At 41.3% G+C, this 22,372-nt stretch overlaps 1 protein-coding gene across 2 annotated transcripts in view; it reads right to left on the reverse strand.

Annotated features, from left to right (window-relative positions):
• The window catches only part of ZNF573 (zinc finger protein 573), a 47,510-nt gene that overhangs the window by 15,836 nt on the left and 9,302 nt on the right, over window positions 1-22,372 (reverse strand). For both annotated transcript variants that reach the window (XM_030913738.1, XM_030913739.1), the window contains 4 exons: window positions 21,527-21,576; window positions 13,876-13,966; window positions 11,526-11,658; window positions 9,942-10,034 (listed from right to left, as the gene is read on the reverse strand). In XM_030913738.1, the coding sequence (XP_030769598.1) occupies window positions 9,942-10,034; window positions 11,526-11,658; window positions 13,876-13,944 (295 nt within the window). In that variant the 5' untranslated portion in view covers window positions 13,945-13,966; window positions 21,527-21,576. The remainder of the gene's footprint in view (window positions 1-9,941; window positions 10,035-11,525; window positions 11,659-13,875; window positions 13,967-21,526; window positions 21,577-22,372) is intronic.

Below are 22,372 nucleotides of genomic sequence, written 5' to 3' on the forward strand. Positions count from 1 at the left end.
AGAGTCTTCCTTCTTACAGAAGAATTCCAGCTAATGGGCCAGGCACGGTGGCTCACGCCTGTAATCCCAGCACTTTTGGAGGTTGAGGTGGGCAGATCATGAGGTCAGGAGTTCGAGACCAGCCTGACCAACATGGTGAAACCCTGTCTCTACTAAAAATACAAAAATTAGCCAGGCGTGGTGGTGCATGCCTGCAATTCCAGCTACTCAGGAGGCTGAGGCAGGAGAATCGCTTGAACCTGGGAGGTGGAGGTTGCAGTGAGCTGAGATCATGCCACTGCACTCCAGCATGGGCAACAGAGTGAGACTCTATCTCAAAAAAAAAAAAAAAGGCCGGGCGTGGTGGCTCACACCTGTAATCCCAGCACTTTGGGAGGCCGAGGCAGGCGGATCACAAGGTCAGGAGATTGAGACCATCCTGGCGAACATGGTGAAACCCCGTCTCTACTAAAAATACAAAAAAATTAGACGGGCGTGGTGGCGGGCGCCTGTAGTCCCAGCTGCTCGGGAGGCTGAGGCAGGAGAATGGCGTGAGCCTGGGAGGCGGAGGTTGCAGTGAGCCGAGATCGCACCACTGCACTGCAGCCTGTGCGACAGAGCGAGACTCTGTCTCAAAAAAGAAAAAAAAAAGGTTCCAGCTAATAAATGTAGGAGGTTAACACAAAATCATCAGTAGGCAAATGTTGCATTAAAGATGGGTGCAAGCAGGCCGGGTGCAGTGGCTCACGCCTGTACTCCCAGCACTTTGGGAGGCTGAGGCGGGTGGATGACCTGAGGTCAGGGGCTCAAGACCAGCCTGGCCAACATGGTAAAAACCCATCTCTACTAAAAATACAAAAATTAGCTAGACATGGTGGCATACGCCTGTAATCCTAGCTACAGCGCCGGTAATCCCAGGCTGAGCCCGAGAGGCCGAGGTGCCAGTGAGCCAAGATAGCACCACTGCACCTGCACTCTAGCCTGGGTGACAAAGTGAGACTGTCTTGGAAAAAAAAAAAAAAAGAAATGGTATAAGCAAAATCTACTGTTGGAAGGTAAAATCTGGGGCAGGGATGGGGGACTGTAAAAGTTGGAGGAGAAATAGGATATCTATTTGTTTTCCTGGGACTCACAAAATAATACCACAAAATGAAGTCTGCAAAAGCATCCTCAGAAGCAGAAGTTTTTTCTCGGACCTTCTCTTGCCCTCCTGTCTCTCAGTCCCATTCTCTCCCGAGGCTAACCATAGCCTCTTCTCCAAGGCAAGTCATGGAAACCAGAACTCCTTGTCCCCAAAGCTATTCATAAAACCTAAAAATATTACTCTAACTTTCCCCTGCCTTTTTGGGTAAAAACTGGCCATAAAAAATTACGTGGCTTACTTTGTTTGACTGTTGGTCATAAGACCCCCATTCCAGAGAGGGTCACCCATTCTAGAAGGAAGGAATACGTGTTCTGAGAGGCCAAGAAGAATCTAGACAAACAGGCAATCCTGGGTTTCCCTACTCAGACTATTAGCATTAGATCACATCCTTTTAGTCCAATCCTGTTTCTACATAGCAGTCCATACTTTGTTAAATCTAAGCATAAAAATAGGTAATTTCCCCTGAATCTTTGGATCTTCTTTCTAAAGGCTCCTGTGTCATGAAAATGTATGATTAGATCAATTCGTATGCCTTTTCTCCTCAATCTGCCTTTTGTCAGTGATTTTCAGTGAACCTTCAGAGGGTGAAAAAGAAGTTTCCTTGGCCCGGACAGATACAATTATGGAAAGCATCTCAAACAAGTTATATCATATTAGCATTGCCTAAGGCACAAATTCTTATTCCACCAAATTACCATATTAGCACTGCCAGCGGAACAAACTATCATAGTCTCCTTATGTGATAAAATGAGAGGAACAGAACATCACCTGGGGGCAATTTTTCAAAATATGTTTGGCTTGAATTTAATCATAAGGAAGTGACAAAACATTGCAGATTGTAGGACATTCTAAAAAGAAATCAAGTGGACTGGACTTTGCAAAGATGTCAATTTCATGAAGGAAGATGCTCTGAATTAAAGGATAATAAATAGATTTGGTGAGTAAGTATGACAGATGTTCCTTGAGTTGATCCTAGATTTTTTTTTTTTTTTTTTTTTTTGAGAAGGAGTCTCTCTCTGTCACCCAGGCTGGAGTGCAGTGGCCAGATCTCAGCTCACTGCAAACTCCACCTCCCGGGTTTACGCCATTCTCCTGCCTCAGCCTCCCGAGTAGCTGGGACTACAGGCACCCGCCACCTCGCCCAGCTAGTTTTTTGTATTTTTTTAGTAGAGACGGGGTTTCACCGTGTTAGCCAGGATGGTCTCGATCTCCTGACCTCGTGATCCGCCCGCCTCGGCCTCCCAAAGTGCTGGGATTACAGGCTTGAGCCACCGCGCCTGGCCGATCCTAGATTTTAAAATTTATAAAAGGACATTATTGGGATAGTTGGGAGAAATTTGAATGTGGACTGTATATTTGATAATATTCTTAGAGTATTGTGAAATCACTAGGGTAATGTGGGCAAAGGGTTAACAAAACATTTTTTAATGTTCTGTTATTAAACATTAAACAGAATGGGAATCCCATTCGCATAAGGATGTACTCTTAGGCTAACTCTCTAACTCTGCTTCCCTAAAAACAGAATGTGTTGACTATGTTAATTAAGTTTCATTATTTATGGTAACAATGACCCTGATAGGCAAGTTGCACCTGAGATTGTGGACTAGGGGCTAGATAAAGAGAACACCATATATGGGGTTTATTTGACCACAACATTTCTTTTTAAAAGGGTTCATGCCCTTGAAAGACCCTGGAAGCTATGCCTAGAGAATCCTCACACCAGATATTGTACCAATCTATGGAGCCGGTAATTTTTTTTTTTTTTTTTTGAGACAGAATCTCGTTCTGTCACCCAGGCTGGAGTGCAGTGGCGCGATCTCAGCTCACTGCAACCTCTGACTCCCTAGTTCAAGAGATTGTCCTGCCTCAGCCTCTCGAGTAGCTGGGATTACAGGCGTGTGCCACCATGCCTGGCTAATTTTTTATATTTTTGGTAGAGATGGGGTTTCACCATGTTGGCCAGGCTGCTCTTGAACTCCTGACCTCAAGCGATCTGCCCGCCTCAGCCTCCCAAAGTGCTGAGATTACAGGCGTGAGTCACCACGCCCGACCAAGCCAGTCTTCTTAAGTCAGGGGAGGTCCCACACTCGCTGTGTGGATCTTACCTCCTAGCACTTGAGCTCCTAGCACTTACCTAGGATCTTACCTCCTAGCACTTGACCTGTGGAAAAGAGAGCTCCTGGAAGGCTGAGTCTCATGTGCATGAATCACTGCAGCCACACCACAGGGTGCTGAGCACTAAATACAGCAACAACTACAAACTTAAAGATGTGTATTTAGGTTAAGAGTAAATATCAGGGCCGGGCACTGTGGCTCACAACTGTAATCCCAGCACTCTGGGAGGCTGTGGCAGGCAGATCACTTGAAGTCAGGAGTTCAAGACCAGCCTTTGTATTTTGTAAAATACAAAAATTAGCCAGGCATGGTGGCGCACACTTGTAATCCTAGCTATTTGGTAGGCTGAGGCAGGAAGATCACTTGAAACTAGAAGGCGGAGGTTGCAGTGAGCCAAGAGCGGGCCACTGCACTCCAGCCTGGGCGACAGAGTGAGACTGTCTCAAAAAAAAGAGTAAATATCAGTCATAAGGGAGGAAGTATATGATGCAATGACTATATATTTAAAAATATGATTACAGTAAAACTAAAAATTGGGAGGAGACTGGACATACCAAAAAAAATAACTGTTTTCAGTAATCATGTTGGTAGTAAAGCTGTTATTAATGTTCTGAGAATGTTTCACGTGTCATAAAGAATAAAGGAAATGGCTGGGCATGGTGTCTCATGCCTGTAATCCCAGAACTTTGGGAGGCCAAGGTGGGTGGATCACCTGAGGTTGGGAGTTTGAGACCAGCCTGACCAACATGGAGAAACCCCGTTTCTACTAAAAATACAAAATTAGCCGGGTGTGGCAGCGCATGCCTGTAATCCCAGCTACTCTGGAGGCTGAGGCAGGAGAATCGCTTGAACCCGGGAGGTGGAGGTTGCAGTAAGTCGAGATTGCACCACTGCACTCCAGCCGGGGCAACCAGAGTGAAACTCTGTCTCAAAAAGAAAAACAAAAAAAGAATAAAGGAAATGAATACTTGCATGGTATTTTAATTTTATCATCACTGGAGTATTGGAAAATTGGTACTGAGCAAAAGACATACAGATCAAAGACAGAAAATTTCAATTAAACACCATTTAGTTCTAAGTTTGGCCAGGAAGTTGCCATATAAACTCATTAGGTAATTGGTAATTTATTTTTATGTAAATATGTAACACACATATGTATACTTACAGATTTTTTTTTTTTTTTTTTTTTTTTTTTTTTTTTTTTGAGACAGATTTTCGCTCCTGTCGCCCAGGCTGGAGTGCAGTGGCATGATCTCTGCTCGCTGCAACCTCTGCCTCCTGGACTCAAGTGATATTCCTGCCTCAGCCTCCCCAGTAGCTTGAATTACAGGCACCTGCCCCAACGCCCGGCTAATTTTTGTATTTGCAGTAGAGATGGCTTTTCACCATGTTGGCCAGGCTGGTCTTGAACTCCTGACCTCAGGTGATCCATCCACCTAGGCCTCCCAAAGTGCTGGGATTACAGGCGTGAGCCACCATGCCTGGCCACTTACGGATTTTTCTATCTTTAGCTAGTTAAAAAGCTATAACAATCTTCAACCCAGAAAAATGGGCACTTCTAGCGGCTAGACTGTGGCCTTGAAATACCATTTCCCACTAAAAGAACCCAACAGTTCACAAACTTATGGCTAAAAGCTTGGTATAGGAAATGTACAAGATAAGTCTGGAACACTTTGTCATATTAGATGGGAAAAAACTGGCAATAAAATAACTGTCTAAGGCTGGGTGCGGTGGCTCATGCCTGTAATCCCAGCACTTCGGGAGGCTGAGGTGGGCGGATCACCTGAGGTTGGGAGTTCAAGACCAGCCTGACCAACATGGTAAAACCCCGTGTTTACTAAAAACACAAAATTAGCCAGGCGTGGTGGCACATGCCTGTAATCCCAGCTACTCAGGAAGCTGAGGCAGGAGAATCGCTTGAACCTGGGAGGCAGAGGTTGCGGTGGGCTGAGATTGTGATGAGCTAAGATTGCGCCACTGCACTCCAGCCTGGGCAACAAGAGCAAAACTCTGTCTCAAAAAAAAAAAAAAAAAAAAAAAAAAAAACCCTAAAACTAAAACAAAAACTATTTAGTCACATAAGAAGGATCCTAGGGGCCAGGCATGGTGGCACATGCCTGTAATCCTAACACTTTGGGAAGCCGAGTTGGGTGGATCATCTGAAGTCCGGAGTTTGAGACCAGCCTGGCCAACATGGTGAAACCCCATCTCTACTAAAAATAAAAACATTAGCCGGGCATGGTGGCACGTGTCTGTAATCACAGCTACTTGGGAGCCTGAGGCAGGAGAATGGCTTGTACCCAGGAGGTGGGGGTTGCAGTGAGCCAAGATCGTGCCATTGCACTTCAACCTGGGTGACAAGAGTGAAACTCCATCTCAAAACAAAAAACAAAAGAAAAGAGAAAGAAAAAGACCAAACATTGATCTATTTTACGAATGGTATCAGTAGTTACCAAATAGTAGGTGACGTAAAAAATTGTTTATATTTGTACATAATAAACAAAAAATAAATGTTAGAATTAGAATATGGCCGTCTTGGAATGTCTGATGAATTAATACATCCAGGTACTGAGCATAAATGCTTGCTAAAAATCACAGAAAGAGAGACAACCAGAAAGTTTATGCTGAGAACCTAAACCATTCACTCCCACACTCAGCCTTGAAACAGAGAAGTGGACCTACCAATCCCCCCACAGGTAGCTTACTATCTACATAAACATGATGTCACTATCCCACTGTTTTCCTCAGCACAATTTTACTGCTCTGGAAGTTTCTTGCGCAGGCAAATGGCTTCATTGTTCATTACTGGAAATTCCTGAAAGATACATCAATTTTTTTTTTTTTTTTTTTTGAGACGGAGTCTCACTCTGTCGCCCAGGCTGGAGTGCAGTGGCGTGATCTCGCCTCACTGCAAGCTCCACCTCTCGGGTTCGTGCCATTCTCCTGCCTCAGCCTTCCCAGTAGCTGGGACTACAGGCGCCCGCCACCATGTCCGGCTAATTTTTTTGTATTTTTAGTAGAGATGAGGTTTCACAGTGTTCGTCAGGATGGTCTCGATCTCCTGACCTCGTGATCCACCTGCCTTGGCCTCCTAAAGTGGTGGGATTACAGGCGTGAGCCACCACGCCCAGCCCAGCGATCCATTAACTCCTAAATGGCAAACATCAACAGTTTGTACTCTAGAAAATTTTCAATTCCCAACCTCAAAATTCTAACCTAGCTGTTTCCACTAATTCTCCACTGTGGTATCGTCATCTTTACCTAATCCTAATCAAGTCCCCGCATGAAGATCAGCCTTAAACCACACTTTTAATTCTCAGTAAAAGCCATCCTTGCCCTTCCGCCCCTGAGACACTAAATAAAGCTCTTTAGAGGTGGCGTTTTCCTTTAACACAGTAAACCGTAAGCCCAGTTCTCTCTGGTGTGAGGGGAGCAGGAAAAATGCCAACATATGATGCATACAATACTGCCCAGGAAGTTGTCTTGCAAAAAAATAAATAAAATAAATTGAATCAAAATCGATTAAGTGTAACAGTGAGATAAATCTGGCATAGCTGACTCCACCTTACTTCTAACCTCACAAGCTAATGGCGTTTGCTCATTCCCGCACGCTGGCCAAGTTAACAATGGGAGGATTTAGTTTATAGTATAACTTTAAAGCAAGGATAATAATCCCTTTCCAAAACTATTAATAATTCCCAAGGAGACAGGGAGGGTGTACATACAAGTAACAACATTATGTTAAAGATTTACAGGAGCGGCCGGGCGCGGTGGTTCAAGCCTGTAATCCCAGCACTTTGGGAGGCCGAGATGGGCGGATCACGAGGTTAGGAGATTGAGACCATCCTGGCTAACACGGTGAAACCCCGTCTCTACTAAAAAATACAAAAAACTAGCCAGGCGTGGTGGCGGGTGCCTGTAGTCCCAGCTACTCGGGAGGCTGAGGCAGGAGAATGGCGGGAACCCGGGAGGCGGAGCTTGCAGTGAGCCGAGATCGCGCCACTGTGCTCCAGCCTGGGCAACAGAGCGAGACTCCGTCTCAAAAAAAAAAAAAAAAAATTTACAGGAGCATTGTGACCTGACCGAGGACTACGTTGTGCAACCTTCTCAGACCCCTGCTGACGCCCAGATATCTGTAGTCGCCAGTCACCTTCTGACCTCAACCTCCTCCTTGTTCCCCTTTGCCCAACATAAAAAACGGCATGAGATTCATGCCTTTTAAGATGGTTCTTTAGGACATTAGTCTGCCATCTTCTCTGTTTGCTGGCTCTCTGAAGTAAAATTCCTCGCCCTAACACCTTGTCTCTTGACTTACTGGTTGTTGTGCAGTGAGCAGTGTGAGCTCTGGACTCAGATACATAAGCCTCTTGATCCCTCTACTTAATTAGAGGATATAGAGGGGTCAGAGAACATATTTAAGCAAATCTCAGGGATGGCATCAGCAAAATCTAGAATGGAAGATGTTTCTTCAGCAAATAAGGAGTTAGGAACACAAAGAAAGATGAAGACAAAACTTAGAGACTTGTGAAAACTTAAAAAGACTTGAAATTGGAGAAAGAATAAAAGGAAGGAACTTATTACCATTAAAATCAGAACAGTGGTTATACTTAGCAGGAGGAAGAAGATTGTGACTAGTTGGAGACATGTGGAGGACTTCAGAATTAACTAGAAACTATCTCCTTGTTTAGAAATAGTGCTTGGAGGGTATAAAAGAATCTTGTATGTCATTATTATAACCTTTCTGTAACTCTAAAATTATATTAAAATAAAAAAATGTTTTAAAGTTTTAACTCCTGACCCAGCTGTAGTGACATAATTGTTTAACTTATAAGACTCAGTAAGCTACGCATTTGTTATACGTTGTTCTCTGAATCTGTCTGATGATTTCAAAAATGCCTTGAGAACAATTACATCATTGTGTCTTTCTTTTTTTTTCTTTTGAGACGGAGTCTTGCTCTGTCGCCCAGGCTGGAGTGCAGTGGCTGAATCTCAGCTCACTGCAAGCTCCGCCTCCCGGGTTTATGCCATTCTCCTGCCTCAGCCTCCCGAGTAGCTGGGACTACAGGCGCCCGCCACCTCGCCCGGCTAGTTTTTTTTTTTTTTTTTTTTTTTTGTATTTTTTAGTAGAGACGGGGTTTCACTGTGTAAGCCAGGATGGTCTCGATCTCCTGACCTCGTGATCCGCCCGTCTCGGCCTCCCAAAGTGCTGGGATTACAGGCTTGAGCCACCGCGCCCGGCCAACATCATTGTTTCTAATCCTTTGTATTCACAACAATTCAAATTCAACAATACCTCATATGATCTGACTCCTCCTAACAGTGTGACCTCATTTCTTGTCACTCTCCTCTTAGGATCTCTATTCTGGTCTACTTTGGTGCTCCTCAAACTCACATAGCTCTCTCCATTCTCCTCCCTTGACTCTCCACACTCCTACCCTCTACTGCCCCAGTCATCTCCTTAGCTTTCCAAGCTCATTCTTCAACTTGGAATATTCTTCCCCAGATAAACACATGGCCCGTGACCTTATACCATGTCTCTTTCCAAATACTACCACCCCAAAGAAGCTGTCCCAGGCCATCTCATCCAAAACGGCCTAATCTCTGCTTACTTTCTACCATTGCTTATTCCACTGTCTAATAGTATTTGTTTGCCTGTTCATTTTATTTTATTTTTGAGACAGAGTCTCACTCTGTTACCCAGGCTGCAGTGCAAAGGCGCAATCTCGGCTCACTGCAACCTCTGCCGCCCAGGTTCAAGCAATTCTCCTGCCTCAGCCTCCTGAGTAGCTGGGATTACAGGCACCTGCCACCATGCCTGGCTAATTTTTGTATTTTTGGTAGAGACGGGGTTTCACCATTGAAGACCAGCCAGGCTGGTCTTGAACTCCTGACCTCGTGATCCACCTGCCTCGGCCTCCCAAAGTGTTGGGATTACAGGTGTGAGCCACTGTGCCCAGCCTACCTGTTTATTTTTATGTGTTCTTTAGTACAATGTAAATTTCCATGAGGACAAGGACCTTACATGTCTTGCTCATGATCACTACATTGATATGTGTGTTGTCTGTGTGTGTGCAAAAGGGGAGCTGGAAAAACAGCTGAGTCCAAAACACAGGTAAAATATTGCACTCAAGAAAAAAGAGGCTGGGTGTAGTGGCTCATACCTATGATCCCAGCACTTTGGGAGGCTGAGGCGAGCGGATCATGAGGTCAGGAGTTCGAGACCAGCCTGGCCAACGTGGTGAAACCCTGTCTCTACTAAAAATACAAAAATTAGCTGGGGGTGGTGGCACACGTCTGTAATCCCAGCTACTCGGGAGGCTGAGGCAGGAGAATCGCTTGAACCCAGGAGGCGGAGGTTGCAGTGAGTGGAGATCAAGCCACTGTACTCCGGCCTTGGTGACAGAGCAAGACTCTGTCTTGGGAAAAAAAAAAAAAAAAGAAAAGAAAGGAGAAAAGAAAGCACCCATCACTGAAAATGGGTTTGAAATAGAAAGGAAATAAGGTGGTTGGTAAATGGGGTAAAGTTGAAGCTTCTTCTATAGCTTATGCTGAGATCTTTATTCCCCACCAGGTTGGAGGCCTTTGCTCCACAAGTCTGGGTGCCTTGGAGGAGGGCTTCACAAACAAAGTGACACAAAAGTGTCTCCTTTCTCTTACCACATGGGCTGCGGCTGGCCCTGATGGTGTCCCCTGCCTTCCTTACCTGTGAACTGTGTTTCTTCCCTCAAAATCATCCAGGGCTCTTTTCCTCGCTCCAGTAAGTCCACCACAACTGGTTTAGAAATGGAATGTCCTCCTTATAAGAAAAGAAATGCCACATGGTATAAAGATAAAAACAGAAGTAACAGAAACCTTTGAGCTTTGGTTAAATTTACAATGAACTAAGGACTTCAAATAAAAGAGGGGTGAGATGACTGAAGAAATGAAGCAGGTACAATAAAACCTTATTTTAATGTAAACTCATACACACTTGGTCTCTTAGGAGAAAGTTTAACCTGTGACCTTATAAAATGTCTATTTCCAAATATTACTACTCCAAAGTAGCTGTGAAGTTCTCTAGAGCCAGAGGCTGGGGCACAAATTATTCCTCTTAAATCTACCAACCTTGTGACTTTGGCCATGTGACTTCAACTCATTATTCCAATTTGGCAAATAAACTGGGCATAATAATACTACTATTGGCTAGGCGCAGTGGCTCACGCCTATAATCCCAGCATTTTGGAAGGTCGAGGTGGGACAATCACTGAGACCAGGAGTTTGAGACCAACCTGGGCAACACAGCGAGACCTCACCTCTACAAAAAAAAAAAATTAGTCAGGCAGGGTGGTGCATCTATAGTCCCAGCTTCTCAGGAGGCTGAGACGGGAGGATCACTTGAGCCCAGGAGGTCAAGGCTACAGTGAGCTATGATTGCACCACTGCACTCCAGCCTGGGTGACAGAGCAAGACCCAGTCTCAAAATAAATAAATAAATAAGATAATAACAATAATACTAACACACAGTTATTTGAGGATTAAGTTATTTTATATATATGTTATTTTATACATATATAATATATATAAAGTTATTTATATATATATATAAATATACATATATTCCTCCTCCCTTCTGAAGAGTAGCTGGGGACATATTGACCACAGTTGTACCAATTATGATTATCTTATTATTTCTGTATGAGATAAAAAAAAGCATCCCGACTGATATATAAAATCTTCATTCAAACTCAATGCAAAGTTCATGAATTATAACTTTCAACAATAAATCATACAAATTGGCTACAGGAAATGAAATGTGGACTCTTCAGTTTTCAACAAATATTGTTCATCTAATCCAGCACTATATAAGTCACAGGGGTTCTGCTTATACTCAGAGTAAATCATGAATCTGCATCTGTTGTCCCTGCAGGTGGATCAGATGATGACACAGCATATCTATAGGAATTCTGAAAATATACACAATGGGAAACCAGGATTCCTGGACAATGGTTATTCATCGACTAATAATATATAATTTTATAATAATAATATACAATTTTAACCCAGCCCCTTGGATATTAAGGAAAGGAGGCAATCATAAAGGGCAGGAGAATATGTGACTATCTCTAAAGGATGAAGAAAATGATGGTGTTTGGTGGCACAGCCATTGTCAAACAGGCAGAGCTGAAATCTTCCTCTAAGAACAGGAAGAAGAACTTCAACTGTGTAAAATACAGCCTCGAAATTCACTGCATTGAAAGGTAACATATCACAGATCACATTTTAAATTACTTGAGGCAAATAAACTTACCCAGTGAGACCAGGTTTCTGTAGTTCTCCAACATCACATCCCTGTATAAGTCCCTCTGATTAGGGTCCAGGTATTCCCACTCCTGCTGAGAGAAGTCTATGGCCACATCCCTGAATGTCACTAATTCCTGAAACTGCAAACCCATTCATTACATAATTTAAAAAACATTTTAAAGATGGAAAGACAGGATATTAAAAGAGCACACTGGAGAAAAGGAGTGATATAGCATATGTGGTTAATGACTGGCAGCAGACTAAAGCAATGTGTCTACATATTCCTAAAGGATCCTATTGCCACAGACAAACTTTTCTGCATGTGGAAGGCTACCACAATAATTCAGACCTGCTGAGGAATGGATAAAATAAAATTCAATAAAGTTTTTTTTTTTTTTTTTGAGACAGAGTCTCGCTCTGTCACCCAGGCTGGAATGCTGTGGCCGGATCTCAGCTCACTGCAAGCTCCGCCTCCCGGGTTCACGCCATTCTCCTGCCTCAGCCTCCCGGGTAGCTGGGACTACAGGCAACGCCACCTCGCCCGGCTAGTTTTTTGTAGTTTTTAGTAGAGACGGGGTTTCACCGTGTTAGCCAGGATGGTCTCGATCTCCTGACCTCGTGATCCGCCCGTCTCGGCCTCCCAAAGTGCTGGGATTACAGGCTTGAGCCACCGCGCCCGGCCAAATTCAATAAAGTATTAAAGACACAACTACATAGTCGGCTAGTCGTGTGATACGTAAATTCTCAATAAACATGAGTTTCTAAACTATTTTTCCTTTAAGTTAGAAAAATGAGATGTCCTTGTCAAATTTAATAATCTTCATATTTTATTGTTTTGTTCTATTTATTTATTTTTTTTGAGACGGGGTCTTAATCTTGCTTAGGCTGGAGTGCAGTGACTCAAACATGGCTCATTGCATCCTTGACCTCCCATGCCCAGGTGATTCTCCCATCTCAGCCTTTCTAGTAGTTGGGACTACAGGTAGGCAAGACCCGCCCAGTTAATTTTTGTATTTTTTGTAGAGACAGATTTTATCATGTTGCCCAGGCTGGTCTCAAACTCCTGGGCTCAAGCAATCTGCCTGCCTCAGCCTCCCAAAGTGTTGGGATTACAGGTATGAGCCACTGCACCTGGCCAATTTCCATTTTTTTTTTTTTTAAACTTTTGCAGAACATTGAGACATTTCCACAAGCCTCAAGTTATATTATGTCAGAGCACATAATAAGCATTTTTCTTTATTTTGACAAATACATTTTTTATTGACTGTTCCACAATTTTATTATGAATATTTCAGACTTACTCCATTGTTAATCCATCTTTTACCTTCATGTACATTTTTTAAATCTTTTTTTTTTTTTTTTTTTGAAACAGGCTCACTCTGTTGCCCACGCTGGAGTGGAGGGACACAATCCCAGCTCACTGCAGCCTTGACCTCCCAAGCTCAAGCAATCCTCCTGTCATAGCCTCCTGAGTAACTGGGACTATAGGCCCAGCTGATTTTGTACTTTTTTTGTAGAGATGGGGGTCTCACTTTTTTTGTAAGGGGTCTCAAACTCCTGGCCTCAAGCGAGCCTCCCACCTTGGCCTCCCAAAGTGCTGGCATTACAGGTATGAACCACCGTGGCTAGCCTACCTTCATATACTTTGTTGGACAAAACTTCAAAGGTCTTCCCCAGTTCTGGAAATCAGCATATTTACTCCTTAGGATAATATTCTCATTCATCACCATTTTTCATCATTTAATACTTTTCTTGTTCCAGAATGGATACTGATACAGGATGACTCATAATCAAAAAGATGTCACCCAAGTTCAGCAGAACACATTCAACCACAAAATAAAAACTTGTCTCTCAGTAATTCCTTGGCAAGATCCGTGGTATATCTCCAACAATTCTAAAATTCTCAAAGAATATGAGATCTCATGGCATACTAAGACAGATCAATTGATAACCAAATCCCATCTTATCTGCCTAGAAAACTCAGGTCTGTGGAGAATGTCAAAGCCTACCTTGGTACCCAAATAGGACCAACATCTCTAATTCACCAAACTAAGGACCTATAAAGGAAGCTCAAATAGTTCTCTGTTGAGACTTCACTCCTTTACTGCTCTATCATAGACTTTGGTTGAAGAATAAGCACATGAGTATTAAATACATTTGACAATCAATATAAAAGTGGACAGAAAATACTCATAGGGAGAAAATTGAGTTATTTGCTATCACTATTCACTGTATTAGAAGAAAGTGGGGACAGATAACTGAAGGAGGTCTTCTTAAATAGGAAGCCTTAGGTTAATGAAAAAATCCACATAACCTATGATCATGATATTGCAAGGAAACAGAATTAATCAACTTACACAGGTCATGGTTTTAGAACTGTAAGACCTGATCAGTCCTACTCGGTGGGGTTCCAATACTGGAAACATTCAAACTCCAGAGAATCCAGAGCTGAGAGAAGAAAAGAGATGTTAGTGTTCCCAATATGACTTAATTTAATAAAATCTTTCTCCTCCTCTATTTCTCCTTCCAAATTAATCCCTCATAACTGAACACATAACTTAAGGAAAAACAGACAATCAATCTAAGCACTCCTTCACACCCCAGGAAACATAGCTATACAAAGGTAGTTTTAGAGTAAGTCACTGGCTCATTAAAGCCAGATCCAGACAAGATAACAAGATGTTTTCTGGACAAGCCTCCAATTTGGGAAGGCTGATCTAGACTTGAGATCTGGCTGCTCAGTTTCTCCATGAGAAGATTCACTTGCCTTCATTCCCACCTTCCAAGGCTGAGAGAGGACTCACTGTTCAAACTAGAAGCTTTTTTTTTTTTTTTTTTTTTCTGAGATGGAGGCTCGCTCTGTTGCCCAGGCTGGAGTGCAGTGGTGAGATCTCAGTTTACTGCAACCTCTGCCTCCAAGGTTCAAGCGATTCTCCTGCCTCAGCCACCCAAGTAGCTGGGGCTACAGGTGTGCACCACCACACCTAGCTAATTTTTTTTGTATTTTTAGTAGAGACGGGGTTTCACTATGTTGGCGGGGCTGGTCTTGGTGATTCACCTGCGTTGGCCTCCCAAACTATTCAGATTACAGGCATGTGCCATCGTGCCTGGCCTCAAACTAGAACCTCGTCTATGGCATCAGAATCAGTTGAAATTGGTCAAAATATGAGAGAGAACACAGCACAGAAGGAAATGCTTAGGCCTGGTTCTATGTTGAGTACACACTGCCTTGCTAAATACAAAATATACACGTAATAGAATACCAAGAAGCTATCAGATGCTAAGTAGAGAAACATATTTAATAAAATAAAAAAGTTTCAGATATACTGTCAAAAGAAAAATAAGATGAAAAAACAGAATGTACAATATCATTGAATCATTAAGAAGACAGACAAGCATTGAGACACAGGCTATAGGATATCAATATATTGAGAAAGTCTGGTAATTTATTTATTCTGTTACATTACAACATGATCATATGTTACCATTACTTTTCTTTTAGTTGCTATCTCGATTTTCTTTTTTGAATATATTTCATAATCATTTTAACATTGTTCATGCATTAACTTAAAAAATACATGTGTACACACACACACACACACAAATGTGTGTGATAAAAGTTGGGTTTGTTTTGCTACTTAGCCACAATGTCATCCAGAGTAACGCTAAACTCTCTCTCTTTTTTATTTTTTAAAGGGGCAAGGCGTCTTGCTCTGTCATCCAGGTTGGAGTACAGTGATGTGATCATAGCTCACTGCAAACTCAAGCTTCTGGGTTCAAGTAATCCTACTGCCTCAGTCTCTTGACTGGCTGGGACTAAAGGTGTGTACCACCATGCCTAGTTAATTAAAAACATTTTTTTAAGAGACAGGGTCTTACTGTGTTAGCTAGGCTGGTCTCAAACTGCTGGGCTCAAGAGATCCTCACTCCTAGGCCTCCCAAACTGTTGGGATTACAGACATGAGCTACCATGCCTGGCCTAGTTTCACTTTTTATCTAACATCACTTGAAGAAAAAATTAGACAGTAAAAGCTTACAGAATACATTCACTAACTTCCATATATATTCCATGGACTTAGTTACAATGATGACCAGAATCTAATCAATGCCACCTCCACATGAATTCCCAAGGCACATCACCTGAATCTCTCTAGTGGTCTTCACTATACACTGACTTACCCATTCCTATTTACAACTTATGGTCCTTGCTGAATTATTGGCATTTTAAAGTAGTGACTAGTCCTAGCCACAGCAATCAGACAAGAGAAAGAAATAAAGGGCATCCAAATTGGTAAAAAGGAAGTCAAACTTGCTGTTCGCTGATGATATAATCATATACCTAGAAAACCCTAAAGACTCATCCAAAAAGCCTCTAGATGTGATAAATAAATTCCGTAAAGTTTCAAGATACAAAATTAATGTACACAAATCAGTAGCATTGCTATATACCAACATCGACTAAGCTGAGAATCAAATCAAGAACTCAACCTCTTTTACAACAGCTGCAAAAACAAAACAAAAAAAACCCAGAAAACAAAAAACTTAGGAATATACCTAATCAAGGAGGTGAAAGATCTCTACAAGGAAAACTACAAAACACTGCTAAAATAAATCATAGATGACACAAACAGATGGAAGCACATCCCACGCTCATGGATGGGTAGAATTCAATATTGCGAAAATGACCATACTGTCAAAAGCAATCCATAAATTCAATGCAATTCCCATCAAATACCATCATCATTCTTCACAGAACTAGAAAAAACAATCCTAAAATGCATATGGAACAAAAAAAAGAGCCTGCATAGTCAAAGCAAGACTAAGCAAAAAGAACAAATCTGGAGACTTAACATTCCCTGACTTCAAACTATACTACAAGGCAATCATTACCAAAACAGCATGGTAGCGGTATAAAAACAGGCATGTAGACCAATGGAACAGAATAGAGAACCCAGAAAGCCAAATACTTATAGCCAACTGATCTTCGACAAAGTAAACCAAAACATAAAGTGGGGAAAGGACACATTATTCAACAAATGGTGCTGGGATAATTGGCAAGCCACGTATAGAAGAATGAAACTGGAGCTTCATCTCTCACTTTAGACAAAAATCAACTCAAGATGGATCAAAGACTTAAATCTAAGACCTGAAACCATAAAAATTCTAGAAGATAACATTGGAAAAACTCTTCTAGACATTGGCTTAGGCAAAGAGTTCATGACCAAGAACCCAAAAGCAAATGCAACACAAGCAAAGATAAATAGATGGGACTTAATTAAACTAAAAAGCTTCTACATAGCAAAAGAAATAATCAGCAGAGTAAACAAACAACTCACAGAGTAGGAAAAAGTATTCACAAACTATACATCTGACAGAGGACTAACATCCAGAATCTACACGGAACTCAAACAAATCAGCAAGAAAAAAAATAATCCCATCAAAAAGTAGGCTAAGGACATGAATAGGCAATTCTCAAAAGAAAATATACAAATGGCCAAAAAAACACTCAAAACACATTCAAAAACATTCAAAAACACATTCAAAAAACACATTCAAAAATATGAAAAAACACTCAATATTATCAGTGATCAGGAAAATGCCAATAAAAATCACAATGTGATACCACCTTACTCCTCTAAGAATGATCATAATTTTAAAAAATCAAAAGATAATTGACGTTGCCATGGTTGTGGTGAAGAGAGAACACTTCTACACTACTGGTGGGAACGAAAACTAGTACAACTACTGTGAAAAACAGTATGAAGATTCCTTAAAGAACTAAAAGTAGAACTACCATTTGATTCAGCAATCCCACTAATGGGTATCTACCCAGAGAAAAAGAAGACATTACATGAAATTCTTGTATTATTATTTTTTGAACAATAGAGACAGGGGTCTCACCATGTTGGCCAGGCTGGTCTCAAACTCTTGGCCTTAAGTGATCTGCCAGCCTCAGCCTCCCAAAATGCTGGGATTACAGGTGTGAGCCACTGTACCCAGCCAGAAGTAATTATATGAAAAAGACATTTGCACACACGTTTATAGCAGCACAATTCACAATTGCAAAAATATGGAACCAGCCTAAATGTCTATCAACAAGTGGATAAAGAAAATGTGGTGCGTGTACACATGTATATACACTATGGAATACTACTTGGCCGTAAAAAGGAATGAAATAATGGCATTGGATATAATCTGAATGGAGTTGAGACCATTATTCTAAGTGAAGTAACTCAGGAATGGAAAACCAAACATTACATGTTCTCATTTATGAGTGGGAGCTAAGCTATGAGGATGCAAAGACATAAGAATGATATAATGGACCTCAGGAGGCTGAGGGAGGGGAATCACTTGAACTCAGGAGGCAGAGGTTGCAGTGAGCCAGACTATGCCACTGCACTTCAGTCTGGCGATAGAGCAAGCCTCTGTCTCAAAAAAAAAAAAAAAAAAAAAAAGGTAATATTTAAGAGATGGTCTCTTGAAGTAAGTAATACAAACTTCAAGTCTTTTTGTTAGTCTTTTGGGATATGATTTTCAGATTTAAGCTCTGAAACTTAATAAAATGTGTCTTAAAGTGTCATTGGTTAATTGGGAGAGAATGTCATTTAGCATATAAAATAGTCTGAAGATGAAGTAAAATCCACATAAAATATTTAATAAAACAATTGCTTAATGTAAGTTGGCTTTTATTATCAGAGATGAAGAACTTTACAAATTCCTAAATGTACTGCTTTCAAAGAAACATAATGCTACTAATTCCACTTTTTTTTTTTTTGTGAGACGGAGTTTTGCCTTGTTGCCCAGGCTGGAGTGCAATGGAGTCCTCTGTCAGATGTATAGCTCTCAGCTCACTGCAATCTCTGCCTCCGAGTTCAAGCAATTCTCCTGTCTCAACCCCCCAAATAGTTGGGATTATAGGCACATGCTACCACACTCGGCTAATTTTTATATTTTTAGTAGAGATGGAGTTTCATCATATTGGTTAGGCTGGACTTGAACTCCTAACCTCAGATGATCCGCCCACCTTGGCCTCCCAAAGTGTTGGGATTACAGGCATGAGCCACCGCACCCGGCCTACTAATTCCATTTTCTCATGTGAAAAAAATTAACGTTTCTCTGGCCTGAATTCTTATGTGGCTAACTAAAAACTGTTGAAGGCTGGCTTTAAGTGCACAATTCTCCTCAATAAACAATATTAGCAAAAATGATTCTCAAATACCTAAGGAGAAAATGTGCCCTTCCTTTGCCCCCAGCAGCTAGAGAAAAAACATTTCAGTAACCTAAAGCTGTTCAGAGAATATGATCTGATAAACTGCCAAATTAAGAATTTAACAGCAGCCTAAATTCTGTTCTTCAGTACAACATGGTGATTTCTGTGACTCTTCCTAACTTTTACTATCTATCTCATGTTTTGGCTAGTATCTATTCCGAGTATCTATTGTGTAGACAATGTTTCCAATACACTAGGTACAATAGATCTAAATTTCGTACAATAGGTACTTGGAAGCACTTGGACATCAGAGATTATTTCTATGTTCTGTGAAATGAAACTGAATCTAACTTTTATTTTATTTTATTTTATTTTTGAGACTGAGTCTCGCTCTGTCACCCAGGCTGGAGTGCAGTGATGTGGTCTCGGCTCACTGCAACCTCCGCTTCCCTGGTTCAAGTGATTCTCCTGCCTCAGCCTCCTGAGTAGCTGGAATTACAGGCACCTGCCACCACGTCTGGTTAATTTTTTGTTTGTTTGTTTGTATTTTTAGCAGAGACAGGGTTTCACCATGTTGGCCAGGTTGGTCTCAAACTCCTGACCTTGTGATCTGCCCGCCTCAGTCTCCCAAAGTGCTGAGATTACAGGCATAAGCCCAGCTGAACTCTTTTTAAAAACTGAATCCCAAAATGCTATTTTAGTTGATCATTTCTTTTCCTGGTAATTAATTTTAACTGATAAATCTATGTTTCTAAAAGGTAAAAATATTCAGGTTTTTCAAGTGAGAAGGAGATTATGGGCCCTTTTCAACAAACTACATATAGAAAGAACATACCTCAACACATGTATATGACAAAAATCCATATATGACAAACTCACAGCTAACATCATACTGAATGGGAAAAAGCTGAAAGCTTTGCTCTAAGATCTGGAACAAGACAAGGATGCCCACTTTCACCACTTTTATTCAGCATAGTACTGGAAGTCCCAGCCAGAGCAATTACGCAAGAGAAAGAAATAAAAGACGGCTGGGCGCGGTGGCTCACGCCTGCAGTCCCAGCACTTTGGGAGGCCGAGGTGGGCAGATCACGAGGTCAGGAGATCGAGACCATCCTGGCTAACACAGTGAAACCCCATCTCTACTAAAAAACTACAAAAAATTAGCCGGGCATGGTGGCGGACGCCTTGTAGTCCCAGCTACTCAGGAGGCTGAGGCAGGAGAATGGTATGAACCCGGGAGGCAGAGCTTGCAGTGAGCCGAGATCACGCCACTGCACTCCAGCCTGGGCGACAGAGCAAGACTCCATCTCAAAAAAAAAAAGAAAAGAAATAAAATCCAAATTGCAATGGAGGAAATCAAACTGTCCCTGTCCCTGCCTGTAGACAACATGAACTTACATATAGAAAGTCCTAAAGACTCCACCAAAAACTGTTATAGCTAACAAACACACTAAAGCTGCAGGATACAAAATCAACATATAAAAATCAGTAGCATGGCCAGGTGCGGTGGCTCACGCCTGTAATCCCAGCACTTTGGGAGGCCGAGGCGGGTGGATCACCTGAGGCCAGGAGTTTGAGACCAGCCTGGTCAACATTGTGAAACCCCATCTCTACTGAAAATACAAAATTAGCCGGGCATGGTGGTGTGTGCCTGTAGTCCCAGCTACTCAGGACGCTGAGAACCCAGGAGGTGGAGGTTGCAGTGAGCCGAGATTGTGCCATCGCACTCTTGCCTGGGCAACAAAAGCAAAACTCCATCTCAAAAATCTCACCAAAAAAAAAAAAAAAAAAAATCAGTATCCTTTTTATATGCCATTAATAAACTATCTGAAAAAGAAATCAGAAAAGCAATCCCATTCACAATTGTTATATAAGTTTTTTTTTTTTTTTATTTTTTTAAGATGCCCGGGAATAACAAAGGAGGTGAAAGATCAGTACAATAAAATCTATAAAGCTTTGATGAAAGAAATTGAAGAGGCCACAAATAAATGGAAAGAGATCACATTTTCAGGAATTGGAAGAATTAACATTGTTAAAATGTCCATGATACCCAAAGTGATCTACAGATTCAATGCAATCCCTATCAAATTACCAATGACATTCTTCACAGAAATAGAAAAAACAATTCTAAAATTCATATGAGACCACAAAAGACCCTGAATAGCCAAAGAAATTTTGAACAAAAAGAACAAAGGTAGTGACATCATATTATCTGACTTCAAAATATACTACAAAGCTATAATAACCAAAACAGCATGTTACTAGAACAAAAACAGACACATAGACAAGGCAGAATAAAGAACACAGAAATAAATGTATACACTTATTTCCACCTGATTTTCAACAAAGGTGCCAAAATAAGTTACCACAGGCCCTCCTTCTCCTTCTTACACGCACACAGGGATAATGAAACCCATGGATTCCTTTTCAAACTAAGGTTGGAAATCATATGATCAAGTAAGGTGATTTTATTTTGCAAAAACAAAACCAAAAACATATGCTTACAGATAAAAATTGGAAAAACCTACCCCAAAATATAATTAGTAATTTATCCTGGTACAAGTGGAGGAGGGGAAAGGGCATGGGTAATTTTAACTTTCTCATTACTTCATTCTTTAGGTTACTAGATTCTTCTGCCACAAAGCTGATATACTTCTTATCTAGAAACAGAGCACCAATAATACCTAAGATATTTATTAAAATGAAATTATAAAGAAGAATCTTTCTACTCATTGAGGAAACTGTGAACTTTAGTCCTGAAATAGAAAAACAATATGATTGAAATAAGTAACACCTACCATTTCTTGGATAGCCTTTAGTTGTATCATCAGTATAATTCAAATTTTTTCTGTGAATGAACATAATTCAGATAAATGAAATTAGCATTATTTTATTATATTTTATTATAAAAAGCAGAAAAGAGTTTTGCACATAGTAGATTCTCAAATGTGAATGTAGACATCTTCACAAAACATACAATCCAAATATCATTTTGGATACAATCCTTGCCAAATGTCTGATCGAACCTAACATAATTGTTTTTTGAGTCGGGGTCTCACTTCCATCATCCAGGCTGCATTGCAGTGGGGTGCTCACATCTCACTGCAGCCTTGACCTTGCGAACTCAAGTGATCCTCCTATCTCAGCCTCCCAAGTAGCTGGGACTACAGGCACACACCACCATGCCTGGCTACTTTTTTGTATTTTTAGTAGAGACAGGGTTTCACCATGTTGGTCAGGCTGATCTCAAACTCCTGAGTTCAGGCAATCTGTTGGCCTAACTTAATATTTGTTTAGCACTCCTTATGTTCCAGGGTCTATTGTCATGGGATTTACATTTTTATTCTCATTACATTCCTATGAAGTAGATACTATTATAATATGTGTCTGAGAGCTGTAGAACTCGGAGCCTGAGTGAACACACTGCCTATGCTCATACAGATAGGAAATGGCAGACCTGAGATTCAAACCAAATTTGGGATACCCAGAGCCCATTCTCTTCAATATCATACCACACTGTCTCTCAAAATCCACGCAACAACGTGTCTGAAAAACTCAGGCTGCCAGCCCACAAATACCCCTGACCAGTACTAACAATTATTTATTAGAGATCATCTGAACATATTCTCCACTTGTAGACACAG

This window comes from Rhinopithecus roxellana, chromosome 12 (genome assembly GCF_007565055.1).
Source record: "Rhinopithecus roxellana isolate Shanxi Qingling chromosome 12, ASM756505v1, whole genome shotgun sequence".
Classification (NCBI taxonomy): Eukaryota; Metazoa; Chordata; class Mammalia; order Primates; family Cercopithecidae; genus Rhinopithecus; species Rhinopithecus roxellana.